This window comes from Capsella rubella, unplaced genomic scaffold, assembly GCF_000375325.1.
Source record: "Capsella rubella cultivar Monte Gargano unplaced genomic scaffold, Caprub1_0 scaffold_7, whole genome shotgun sequence".
NCBI lineage: Eukaryota > Viridiplantae > Streptophyta > Magnoliopsida > Brassicales > Brassicaceae > Capsella > Capsella rubella.
The window spans coordinates 559,064-570,721 of NW_006238917.1; the positions used below are offsets into that span (position 1 = coordinate 559,064).

The following is an 11,658-nucleotide window of genomic DNA, read 5'->3' on the forward strand; positions in this document are numbered from 1 at the left end:
CAAATACATAACATGCTAATATTAATATTTTTTCGTATTTTGTCACTATTATCTTTTTGGTATATATTTTTTCTTAAAGGTGTATATATTTTATGTATCTAAAATTACAGAGATGACTAGAGCACCATGCAAAGATAAAATCATATTTTATTGGCAACGACGTGAATGGATTGGACCATAGTTTTATGCCGCTGGTTTAAGAGCCGCCCTCATAGCGAAAGCCACAAATTAGATGAAACCTCCCTTCTTATTAATTACTTTTATTGAATTATTATTATTATCAACTATAGGTTAATTTGCGGAAGAAGCCACTCCACAAATTAACGATCGTATAAGACATGAAGCAATTATAGTTTTTAAGTAGTTGATGCATAACAGTCTCACTCACGATTAAAAAACATTATCATATATCTTAATTCATAGGCTAAGCTTTGTAAGAAAACAAGTTTCCTATAGCTATCTTCATGCATCAAGATCAGATACACAATTCATACATTCCATCTAATCATATGCCAAATGTAAAAAAAAAAAAAATTAATTAGATTTTTCTTAATTGGCTTCTAGAAATGAAAGACAGATTTTTGGCCAGATTAATTTAAACCTAAGTAAAGGATTTAGAGTAATTTGAATCATTACCTGTTATAGAAGTAGAGTAAATATGACACTGATCTCAAGCAATACAATCAAACACTAGTTATGGCTATTAATCGGTATAACTAGTTTTTAAATTGTTACAACTTTTCAACTTTGTATGTTATATTTCAATTTTTCATGAGATCTTTTCTTACCTAATCGATTAGAGTCCTCATTCTACTTTTTGTCTACATGCAGTATCATGAAAACTATGGACCTATTTTCTCATATATAAAAATTAAAAGAGAAAATAATATAATAAGGGCAATGAAATCGTAGAAACCCCTGTATAAATAGGGACTCTTGGACAAACCCAAATCTTCACTTGAAAAATATTGACTACATTCTTACAACAATTATTTCGTTAATTAACACTTAAGAAGAAATGTTGTCCATGGCAGCAGCTTACGCACACCTACAGCTCATACAGAAGAATCAGAAGGAAGAGATAAAAAAGAGAGAAAAGATGAGAAACTCCGGCGACGATGCAGCTCATCATCTCCTCCCCGCCAAAACGTCGTCTGCCTCCGGAAAAATTTCTAATAAAATATATCCTTCTCGTTTATCTTATGAACAAGTAGAGGCCAAGTCACGAAAGTGAAATCATAAAGTCATGAAATGCTTGGAAGATTATTCAAAGATTTCTCTCTCAAGTACTTATGTATGTGTGATGTGTCTAAAATGTATCTTGGTCGTGTTTATAGTTTTGTGAAAGTGTACTATTTGAGTGTTCTTAGGTGTTTTGTTATCAAGTGTTCGACGATTATTCGGAACCCTGTTTTACTAGTACATACAAGTTCCATCAACACATTTTTCTAAGGTATCTATACTTCAAAGTTCAAACCTAAACAAAGTAAGATACATATCTCTCAATATGTGAAGTGCATATCACTAAGAACAAAATCGAAGTAAATTGCCTTCCGGTTCGGGAAAAAAATGGTATTTATATCTCGTACACGTTCAAGCAAATCCGAACAAATCATATGTATGTGAATCGATTCATTCGTTTAAGACTTGTAATTTGGTGATATTGGATTATTCATATAAAGGTAAAAGAAAAATGGTGAAGAAGAGGTCCACAACACACAGTACCAAGCAACTCTGTTCGGTCATCAAAGGTTCAAACCAAAGTCTACTAAACATAAGAAGAGTCTTCTCCTGCGTTCTACAGTAAAAATAACAAACCAAACTCAACAAAGTTCTCAACTCTTGTCCGCACTGAGCTAAATTCCTAACAGCCTGCTACGAAAATAATGACCTCAAATCCCCCAAACCAGGCAATATCACTTGTTATTCTTAGCTGCAAGTTTGGCTGCAACTTGCTCCTCTGACAAGGGCAAGTAATATATCCTAGGGATTGCTTTTGTCTTCTTGAAAAGATCATCAAGAGTGACAATGGGAGGTTCCTGTTCTTCAGGGGCTAGAGCAGGAGGTGGAGGAAGACGTTCTGCGACCGGAGGTGGTTTGGTCAGAGGTGGTGGTGGTGGTGGAAGAGCAGTTGGAGGTGGCCGGGAAGCAGCCTGGGCCTGTGTCTGATGTTGAGGTTGAGGAGGAGGAGGCAGGGGAGCTTCCAGTTTTGCTTTCACTTCTTCTGGTCCAACAAATTCAGCTGTCAGAAAGCGGCCTCCATTAGGTGGCCACTGCAGGTTATACACGGCTTGTCTTGTTGCTGCAGCTTCTTCAACAGAGGAATACTGCATTCACGTCACAACTCACTCATGTTACAAGAAATTCTTTAGATATTTAGATAATTGAAATGAAGGGAACAAATGCCATGACATTTTTTGTAAATCAAAAGGATTGAAGAAGCGGTCTTACTGTTACATAGCAATGGGTCTTAATGTGGTCCATCCAGAAACTAGTGACGTTTCCAGTTTTACCCAGAAGCTCCTGAACAGCTTTCAATGTGAACGGCCTTAGGAAACGATCAATCCTGAGGGAATTTGTAGGCTCCTTGGGAGATGGAGGAACTGCCAATAAATATTGAACACATCTATCAAACAATGTTATTAGACAATGAATAAGAGATGGAAACATACATAGAGGATTCGGGGGGCTGATTACATACCCACACGTTCCTTGGGTCCATCCTCACTAACCGAAGAGTCAGATCTTGAGAAGTCGCGCTTCAGACCAGTCGACCTTGGTGTTGTAGTGGGTGCAGCGCTATTATTGGCCTGTGCTTCAGGAATTTTAATACTCTCAGAGTTCCATCGGCGTCTCTTTGCAGGCTCATTGTTTCCAACAGCTTCTTGATCTACAATGAGGTAGAATAAAGACGTGTCATCATATGCAGCTTGAATTTCAACAGAGATGCTTCAAAAACCAACAGATACAAGAAGTAGCCGTACACACAAAGATGAAACAACTATTAAACACTAGCTAGCGATATATGCCTCAAACACCAACACCATAAAAGTTAACACAACAAACAAAATGATTAATAAACAAACAAATGAATATGTGAAGCCTTACCATTAGCAGGAAGCTTTCTCTTGTCAGAAGCCACCAGTGGATGGTTTTTATTTTCAGTGGCTTTCCCTTTCCCAGCATCCATATCAGCACGGGTTTCCTCCTTAGAAAGCATTTCAATTTTCTCACTCTTATCATCAGATGTAACTGACTCGGTTTGCTTTGTCTCTGGCTCATCCTCCATAGACTCATCACCAGAACTTCTATCTAAATTCAACTTTTCTGAGTCGCCTGCATCGATAATATTATTATCTTTGGTCATATCTGTGTTTGCAGCATTGCTGTCATCTCCACCTCCAACAGATATCTTCTGCTCAAGTGGCGCCTCAACATCCATTGGATGCAATTCGGCAGCGACTTTTGATGGTTCTTGAGACTTATTAACATTTTGTTCTAATTTGACATTATCAGCAATTTTGTTATCCTTTAGTTCTATTTTTTCATTATTTGACACAGAATCAGTAGAAATACAATCAGATTTTACCTCAAACCCTGTAACGGGGATGACCTCAGATACCTGGTTGTACATAGCAGAATTTTCAAGCACTGCCTCTGTTGGTTGAGCCTTAGAACCCCCACCATCCAACCCACTAAATGGATCACTCGCTGAACTACCAAGACCAGCTATGTCTCCACTAAATGGTTGAGAGTTGTGAATAATATGCTCACTCGCTGAACTACCAAGACCAGCTATGTCTCCTCTAACATCATCAACTTTTTCATCTTCGTGACTAGCGAATTGCACTGTGTTAACCTCTGGTTCTGAAAACACCGGGGGTGGTGTTGTCTCAACCGCAGCTGAAGCTTCAGTTGTTGTCTTTGTCTCAGTTGGTTCTGGGGGCTTCTCAGCTGTAACTGGAGTTGTCTCATTGCTGAATGCCGCTGCAAATGGAGCAACAGGAGTGGTTTGCTTACGATCTGGTGTAATGTTGCCTCCAGTAAAGGAAAACATCTGAGCCTCTTGATTGGCTTTCTCGGCAGCAGCAACAGCAGCACTGTTGATTCTCTCAGACTCTTCTTGTTCAAGACGAAGGGCTTCATCTAGACGCCTAACCAATTCCTCCTTCAAGCCTCTTGTTGTTAGCCTCCTTCGTTTAAGCTCTTCTTTCAATTCCGTAACCTTCCACTTATCAATTGGTCGGTTGTCCAAGATTGGAAAAGGTGATGACGACATCTTAGCTTATGAGATGATTCTGAATAAAAAAAATTGGAGAAATTAGTTTCACTCATCGCAGTGGACAACTGTTTCTCAAAATCCAAATTAGCCAACAAAAAACAAAACAACGCAACAAATCTATAATTAAAAATAGAGCTTGAATCTTTAACAAACCCAATGCAAAAGAGATAAAAAAAAATTAAAGATGACTTACACCAATATGGCTTCAAACTTCCTCTGATTCGTGAAACCCTAAATTCGCAGGACATGAAGAATGACAATTAGAGAGACTTCTGAACACAAGACGATAACTACGAAAGATTGAAAATTTCCCGAATCAAATCAATTCTTGAATACCAGATATCAATTGCTTAACACAAGAAAAAAAAAAAGAAGAAGATAAACGCAAACCTTAAAGAAAATGAAATCCAGAAGCAATGGAACGGAGAGAGAGTAACCTATAGTGATGAATTCTAAAAGAGACTGAAAGACAAAGCGGACATTGGAGAAATCTCTATCCCGCCATCAAAAATTTTAATTTGGGAAATTGGGGAAAGAGGAGGCGAATTCTAGGGTTCTTGTTCGTCGGGTGTTTAATGGGGAAAAACTCGAGGACCTGAAGCCAAGGGGCTTGTATGATAAATACCACCATTATATATGAAATGTCGAAATTACCCTCGCTACTAAAGTACTCTTATACGCCGTCGTTTAACGCTAAACGCTTTCGGGAATTCCAGAAATTGTTTTTTACTCTCACCGGGAAAGGCTTCCGAGTTCCGAGTCTGCTTCTCTCCGTCGAGCGTAAGATTCTTCACCCTATCGTTACGCGTTTCCTTCACGAGAAGAGCTACGGCGATAATGCTGCGGAAGTATGTTTCCTGAACCCTAGACAACTATCTTAATCTGCGATTATATTCCGTGGTGATGATATTGTTTTGGATTCTCTTGTTCGCTCCATCAAATTTTGCGTAGCTTTTTGGGTTGATTTCTCTAAATTGAGAGCTATTTGTGACTTTGACCAGCTTGATTTGTTTTGAAGAATCTGATCGAATGTGATTGTGATGTTCCTCTTTTTGTTAAGGTCTGTTCTCGAGCTGTCTTCGCGTTTGTCAACCAAGAGATTCCCGAGCAATTTGGTAGCTCAGGTGAGTATGTATTTTAGTTGGTGATATTCTTAGTTGGTACCATCTTTTGTGAGCATTCTCTTGATCTGATTTTTTGTTGTTATGTTATGTTTTGCATCAGAGGTTTCATTTGAGTTCTTCTAGAAATGCATCCACTTCTGGTAAAAATGGTCTCCCTGGAGCTAAACCCGTTGGGAAACCAGATGCCTCAAAAGTTGATCCCCCGAAAGTGACTCCTCCTTTGGGGAAACCGAATAACTCTAAAGGTAATTCTTCCAAAGTGGTTATAGGAGGTGTTGCAGTCGTTGGTGCTTTTCTAGTAGCGTATCAGACTGGGTATTTGGATCAATATCTGGGGAAAGAACAGCAGAAGTTAAGTGAGCGAGTCCACTCTGATGCTGTTACTGAAAAACTGGATGAGGCTCATCATCTTAATGTACCTTCCCATGTTGAAGATTCTACTGAAAAGGATGGTAAAGTCGAATCACAACCTCAAGTTACTCATTCTGAAGCTTCTGGGGGAATGCAGATTGACGAAGTGCAACCCGAGTCTGATCTATCACCTGAACGTTTTACATATATTTCTTCTAACCAAGAGGAAACGCCTCAAGAAAGTGTCACTGATAGAGCAGATACAAGCTCGCCTACTTCTTCAGATGATAACTCTGTATCTGGCGATTACAGAACTAATTCTGATATGCCCAAGGCAGAAAGTGTGAAGTTGGAAGCGGTGCCAAAACCTGAGGACAGTACTGTTGTTAGTATCCAGTCCAGTTCGGTTCATAGAGAAAGTGAAACAGAATTTGGATCGCCAAAGGATCCTGCCACTGAAGAGGCACCTGAGGTACTATATTTGCCTTAGGTTAACTTGATAAAGCACTACGAATTCAAACAGCAGAAGATAAATGTCTCAGCATTCCCTTCATGGAATTTTTCTTGGCTCGACTTTTTTCTTCGTTGCTCAGAATGCTTGGATGGTGCAAGGGAATAGATCATAGATTTATGTCAATTTATTGTGCTACACCGTTGGAGATAAAAGCATTCCTTTTTTTTGTTCAAATAGCTATTATAAGCATTCCTGAATCAAATTCTGATAGATACCAATTGCTTAGGAAGAAGGGATGTGGGGAACTAAAAATATTTGAATTAGATATATACTATTCTCTAAGGAGAGCTGGAGGTTTTTGTGAAGCCTTTATAAATACTTAGTTTTTCTATGGCCTTTAAAAGTTACGTGGAATTTTCTGAATCTCTAATCAATCGTTCTCTTACAGGATGGCATTGAGCGGGAAGTCCAAATACCAGGTTCGCTCCTTAAAGAATACAATCTAGAAGGCAGCGATACTGAAAGCAATGAATCCCCATTATTTGGGGAGCAAATAACTAAAGAAACTGAGGTTTTAAACTTTATTTTCTTGGCTATGTTTCTTATTGCAGTACCTTGTATTGATTGATAATTTGCAGAAAAATGTGCCTAATCTGGATAGTTTCGTGAATTAGGCGCTTCCTAACTCAGTCGAGGGGATGAAAGATGGTTACATGACTGAGGATGGAAAGTTGGTACTTGATTTTCTGGCTGCCATTCATGCAGCTGAGAAGCAACAGGCCCATGTAGATGCACAAGTTTTTGCTGAAGAATTACGAGCCTTGAAGGTTTCGTAAAAGACGGAATATGTCATATGAAGTATTTGTTGTCCGTAGTATCGTTGTTTATCTAAGAAATTTGAACTAATATACTACTGCCAATTGTTTTGGTTGTACTCAGGAGAAGTACGAAAATGAGTTGAGAGACCTTAGGGCGCGTGAGCTAATGCGTATAGAGGAGGCAGCAATATTGGATAAGGTGCTTTTATATTGTTATTTCTACTTGATTAACTCAGTCCAGGGCATTGCTCGTATGCATCAAATAAACATGCCATTAATATATATTTTGCTCATCTTATAAATATGGGCAATATGATGCGAACTTTTACTGGATTCTTGTAAGTGTCTATTTAATCTCGGTCTCATGTTCCTGGGTAGAGGCATACAACTATATTTAAGTGCCAATGTTGCTTTCAGGAGCTAAAAAGAGAAAGAACAAAAGCAGCAGCTGCCATCAAGGCAATCCAGGAGAGAATGGAAGATAAGCTCAAAACTGAAATTGAACAAAAGGTCTGTACATTGCAAAGAACTCAGAATTAAAGTGTATTACGACTTGGCAAATCATAACCGATAATTTGTATCTACTGTAGGAAACTGAAGCACAGTTGGCTTTGAGTAAAGCTGAAGAATTGGCAAAAGCTGAAATGATTTCGGCAATTGCAAAAGAAAAGGCAACACAAATTGAAAAAATGGCAGAGGCAGATCTTAATGTAAGTAGAGTCGAAATGGTGTACTTCATTTGAACTGTCTAATAGTTTCCACCTCGTGGTATGGAATATTGCTCAGACTGTTTTAAAATCATAATTAGGAAGAAGGTGTAGGAATCCAGATGCACGTGAGCTCTAAACCAAAATTGAAAGTTGTTGCTGCAGTCTGCAGAAAACATGTCATCAAGACAGATAATTTGAGAGGATTGGTTTTGAAACACATAATCCAAGTAGTAAATTCAGGGAACAAAATCTAAGAATTCTATTAAGGAGAATTAATGCATACAAGTTCTGTGATGGGCACATAGCAAAGATGTTGAAAGCGAAATTTATATTCTAATGGAGTTAGTTATGTTTTGCATACTTTGAAGTACTCAAACCCCCATTTTAACTTTGCAACTTACACTAACTTGTGTTACCTATCTCTTTGCAAATAAGCAGAATTCCTGAATGTTAAAGCCCGTCTCTGCACTGTCTTTTAATTTTTGTAGATAAAGGCACTGTGTATGGCATTCTATGCGCGCTCTGAAGAGGCTCGCCAAAGTCATTCAGTTCACAAGCTTGCACTGGTAAGAATCGAATGTATGATTTTGTCATAGGCTCATATTAATGTCATGAAACTCTGCTTTATACCACCTACTAAGTTTGATATATAAAAAATGAAATAAAATTATGATTTTGTAGGGTGCACTTGTGCTGGATGATACACTCTCGAAAGGACTACCAGTCCAAAAAGAAATCAATATGCTTGAGACTTATCTTGAAGGGACTCATAAGGATTCAATCCTAGGCTTGGTGTTATCATCTCTCCCAGAAGAAGCACGAACCAATGGAACAGAGACAGTGCTACAACTGAATCAGAAGGTGAGCCACACAATCTATGTTTTTGTGGCTATAAAAAACTGTTCCAACTCTTTTTCTTACTCCCTTCTCGTTATGTTTTCAGTTTGATACTTTGAAAGGAACACTTAGACACTTCAGTCTCATTCCACCTGGTGGTGGAGGAATCTTAGCACATTCTCTAGCTCATATAGCATCTTGGCTAAAGGTATGCTGATTACAAAACAAAATTCTGCGCTCAAAACTCTGAAGTCTTAACCATAATTCTGTGGGCTTTTTCTTTTTTTAATAAACTAAAACAGTTCAAAGAAGTGGATCAAGCTAATGGAGGCATCGAATCTGTAATTAGAAAGGTAGATAATTACTTGGCGGAAGGGAAACTAGCAGAAGCAGCAGCTACACTAGAAGAGGGTGTTAAAGGTAGTAAAGCAGAGGAGATAGTGGGTGATTGGGTACAACGTGCAAGAAACAGAGCCATTACAGAACAAGCTGTTACTCTTCTCCAGTCTTATGCAACCTGTGTCAGCCTCACTTGAATCCTCCCAGAGCTTCTATTAAGGTACATTGGTCTTTCTTTTTCCTGGAGTTACAATCAATTTGCAGGGAAGTAGTACCAAACCCTCTTTCTTTTTTTTTTTTGTGGTCGAAGGAAGAATTACAACGTTACATTCCAATGTTTATGTCTAAAACACAATGTTTACGAGAGAATTCTTATCTGAGTTAGAAATATTACAGAGGTTTGAATCAAAATAAGACGAATCTCACGAATAATGAGTTTTATTTATTTGTTGGGAATTTGGGATCAGAAATTGTTGGTCCAGTGTTTGTTGTTGATCTGATGATGATTGTTAAGCGGCGGCGCGAAACTTCTTCTCGTCGGTCTCTGGTTAGAATGCTTAAACTTATTTTATTTCAATGTACCCAACGTTGAAAGGTTTTGCTCGACAACTCCAAAAACATTATATAATTTTGTCAGCTAACTTACCACTAATTATTCGAGATCCAATGGAGTCACCTTCATATTCTTATATGTTATAATATAACAAGAATATAAAATTTTGTCAACTAACTTACCACTAATATATAATCTAAACGAGTTTATGAAAAGATTTAAAATATTAGATAGACGAAAGAAACGCAATTGTTTCATTCCAGATAATTGTATGTATATATGTTATTGAATTATCACGTAAAAGTTATCAATTACATGAAAATAATGTTTAGAGACTTGAGTATACATATTGCACCAGCTGACACAGCGAACCTTGAATATGAAACAGCTAAAGTTTGATGAGTGAGGTGGCACAACTCCTCCAATCAGGAGACAGCCTCACACACGCGTATTCCAATCAGCGCCGTACGATATCAGCCACGTATACATTTGAACGCTCGAGATCTCTTCCCCCAAACGTGTGAAGCTGTCTCGTAGTAAGTAAAGTAGTGTGACTTAACCTCCACGATGGTTCTTTCTATTTTTAAAAAATATTTGATCATCGCCTTTATATTCCTCTTGCTACAAATTTTGTATCATTGATCCTAATTAGTTTAATAATGAACCGACTATTATTCTTTTAGATAAATTAGTATGAATGAATTCGTTAATACATGCATGGTTCTCTCTCTCACCTTCTTTCTTACTTCCAAGATTTTAAATCAAAATGTCTAAAGTTATTATTCCATAACTCAATTGTATTCACATGGATTCCCTACAAAGCCTACCCTTCGTGTATATGCTAAGCTAAAATCGTTTACAAATATTTGGTTTTTCAAATTGGTTACAAATACTTTAAGATGATTGAATTTAGTATGATGTTAAAACATTTAATTAGCCCTTTAGTTCCAAACATTTTCTATCAAATACTTTCGTTTCTTACCTAAACCACAAGGTCTTAATTTGGCATATATATTGCTTACAGCCTAAGTTCTTAAAGACCTCTTTTTCTATATTTTTATAAAGTGAGCCAAAATTAGTTTGAGTATATATCAATTGTAAACACATCAACATACTTTTCCTTTCGTACCAATACAATAATATACCCAAAAGTAATATATTTTACTAAAATATCAAATTAAGGCCTATATAAGTCGAGACAACCCAGCTAACAACTCATTGCAAACCGAAACCAAAACAAATATCTATACAAACACACAATAACACATATTGAGAGACAGGTAGAGAAGAAAACCCCAACACTACTAATCTTCTTTATCTCTTAGTTTCTTGATATAAAGAAGACACAAAGTCAAAGATCAAATTAAGAAAAATGGGAGTTGGAGGGACATTAGAATACATATCAGAGCTAATAGGAAACGGAGGAAGCCATAGCTATGGCAAGAGAAAGAAGAAGAAGCAGTTTCAGACAGTCGAGCTCAAAGTTAGAATGGATTGTGATGGTTGTGTCCTCAAAGTCAAAAACTCTCTTTCTTCTCTTAAAGGTAACTAACTTCTTCTTTATATTCAAACTTATCGTCCAATTTTGTGCATATTAGATTTGTTTTCAATTAGCATTAGTTGTACATATGCTTTTGTATTTGATGTTATAATATCAATATGTGACATTTAAAACTACGCTGAAATGAAACATGGTTCATCTTTTCAGGAGTAAAAACAGTGGAGATTAACAAGAAGCAACAGAAGGTGACAGTGAGTGGCTATGCAGATGCGAGCAAGGTACTAAAGAAGGCTAAAGCGACGGGGAAGAAAGCCGAGATATGGCCGTACGTGCCGTACAACTTGGTGGCTCAGCCGTACATAGCTCAGGCTTACGACAAGAAAGCACCTCCTGGTTACGTTAGAAAGGTGGACCCAAACGTTAACACCGGGACGATGGCCGTTTACTACGATGACCCTTCTTATACCTCTTTGTTTAGTGATGATAATCCTAATGCTTGCTCTATTATGTAATTTGTTTGATTAGATAAGAGTAATAAAGGGATATATTATATCCTATATATATGAGGATAATGCATATGTATAAATATGGGGGTTCTTCTAAATTTTGGTGTTTGTTGTCTTTTAGTACATGATTTTGTCTTCTTTTGCATGTGCTTATTGTTGGTGTTAAAGTGAATGTTTATTAAT

The 11,658-nt window shown here is 37.4% G+C and overlaps 4 protein-coding genes across 5 annotated transcripts; 3 read left to right on the plus strand and 1 right to left on the minus strand.

Annotated features, from left to right (window-relative positions):
• Window positions 1-973: 973 nt before the first annotated feature.
• On the plus strand, window positions 974-1,439 carry LOC17880427. The gene has a single exon (XM_006284970.2). It carries the CDS (start codon window positions 1,019-1,021, stop codon window positions 1,232-1,234), a length of 216 nt encoding a protein of 71 aa, XP_006285032.1. The 5' UTR covers window positions 974-1,018; the 3' UTR covers window positions 1,235-1,439.
• A 214-nt stretch (window positions 1,440-1,653) lies between these two features.
• On the minus strand, window positions 1,654-4,865 carry LOC17878061 (apoptotic chromatin condensation inducer in the nucleus). Of its 2 annotated transcripts, none has more exons than XM_006282393.2 (6): window positions 4,673-4,865; window positions 4,476-4,513; window positions 3,109-4,298; window positions 2,702-2,890; window positions 2,452-2,603; window positions 1,654-2,327 (listed from the first exon to the last, which is right to left on the minus strand). In XM_006282393.2, exons 3-6 carry the CDS (start codon window positions 4,277-4,279, stop codon window positions 1,917-1,919), a joined length of 1,923 nt encoding a protein of 640 aa, XP_006282455.1. In that variant the 5' UTR covers window positions 4,280-4,298; window positions 4,476-4,513; window positions 4,673-4,865; the 3' UTR covers window positions 1,654-1,916. The 2 variants fall into 2 exon arrangements, with proteins under 2 accessions (XP_006282455.1, XP_023634030.1); XM_023778262.1 differs by having other exon boundaries at window positions 4,476-4,572.
• Window positions 4,866-4,998: 133 nt separating this feature from the next.
• On the plus strand, window positions 4,999-9,428 carry LOC17877885 (MICOS complex subunit MIC60). Its single transcript, XM_023779174.1, has 12 exons — window positions 4,999-5,130; window positions 5,343-5,406; window positions 5,507-6,229; window positions 6,660-6,782; window positions 6,886-7,038; window positions 7,151-7,228; window positions 7,447-7,539; window positions 7,620-7,739; window positions 8,228-8,305; window positions 8,421-8,600; window positions 8,683-8,784; window positions 8,879-9,428. The coding sequence occupies exons 1-12, from the start codon at window positions 5,120-5,122 to the stop codon at window positions 9,110-9,112; spliced, it is 1,959 nt and encodes a 652-aa protein (XP_023634942.1). The 5' UTR covers window positions 4,999-5,119; the 3' UTR covers window positions 9,113-9,428.
• Window positions 9,429-10,711: 1,283 nt separating this feature from the next.
• On the plus strand, window positions 10,712-11,628 carry LOC17878022 (heavy metal-associated isoprenylated plant protein 23). The gene is made up of 2 exons (XM_006282424.2): window positions 10,712-11,012; window positions 11,177-11,628. Exons 1-2 carry the CDS (start codon window positions 10,841-10,843, stop codon window positions 11,479-11,481), a joined length of 477 nt encoding a protein of 158 aa, XP_006282486.1. The 5' UTR covers window positions 10,712-10,840; the 3' UTR covers window positions 11,482-11,628.
• The last annotated feature ends 30 nt before the right edge of the window (window positions 11,629-11,658 follow it).

Excerpts from the sequence above, each read along its gene's own strand:
- LOC17880427 (XM_006284970.2), top strand. The coding sequence starts at position 1,019 with ATGTTGTCCATGGCAGCAGCTTACGCACACCTACAGCTCATACAGAAG.
- LOC17878061 (XM_006282393.2), bottom strand. The coding sequence starts at position 4,279 with ATGTCGTCATCACCTTTTCCAATCTTGGACAACCGACCAATTGATAAG. Across the intron at positions 2,891-3,108 it reads GAGAAAGCTTCCTGCTAATG|ATCAAGAAGCTGTTGGAAAC; the intron begins GTAAGGCTTCAC and ends ACCTCATTGTAG. Across the intron at positions 2,328-2,451 it reads AGACCCATTGCTATGTAACA|TATTCCTCTGTTGAAGAAGC; the intron begins GTAAGACCGCTT and ends ACGTGAATGCAG.
- LOC17877885 (XM_023779174.1), top strand. Across the intron at positions 6,230-6,659 it reads CCACTGAAGAGGCACCTGAG|GATGGCATTGAGCGGGAAGT; the intron begins GTACTATATTTG and ends GTTCTCTTACAG. Across the intron at positions 7,740-8,227 it reads TGGCAGAGGCAGATCTTAAT|ATAAAGGCACTGTGTATGGC; the intron begins GTAAGTAGAGTC and ends TAATTTTTGTAG.
- LOC17878022 (XM_006282424.2), top strand. The coding sequence starts at position 10,841 with ATGGGAGTTGGAGGGACATTAGAATACATATCAGAGCTAATAGGAAAC. Across the intron at positions 11,013-11,176 it reads CTCTCTTTCTTCTCTTAAAG|GAGTAAAAACAGTGGAGATT; the intron begins GTAACTAACTTC and ends TCATCTTTTCAG.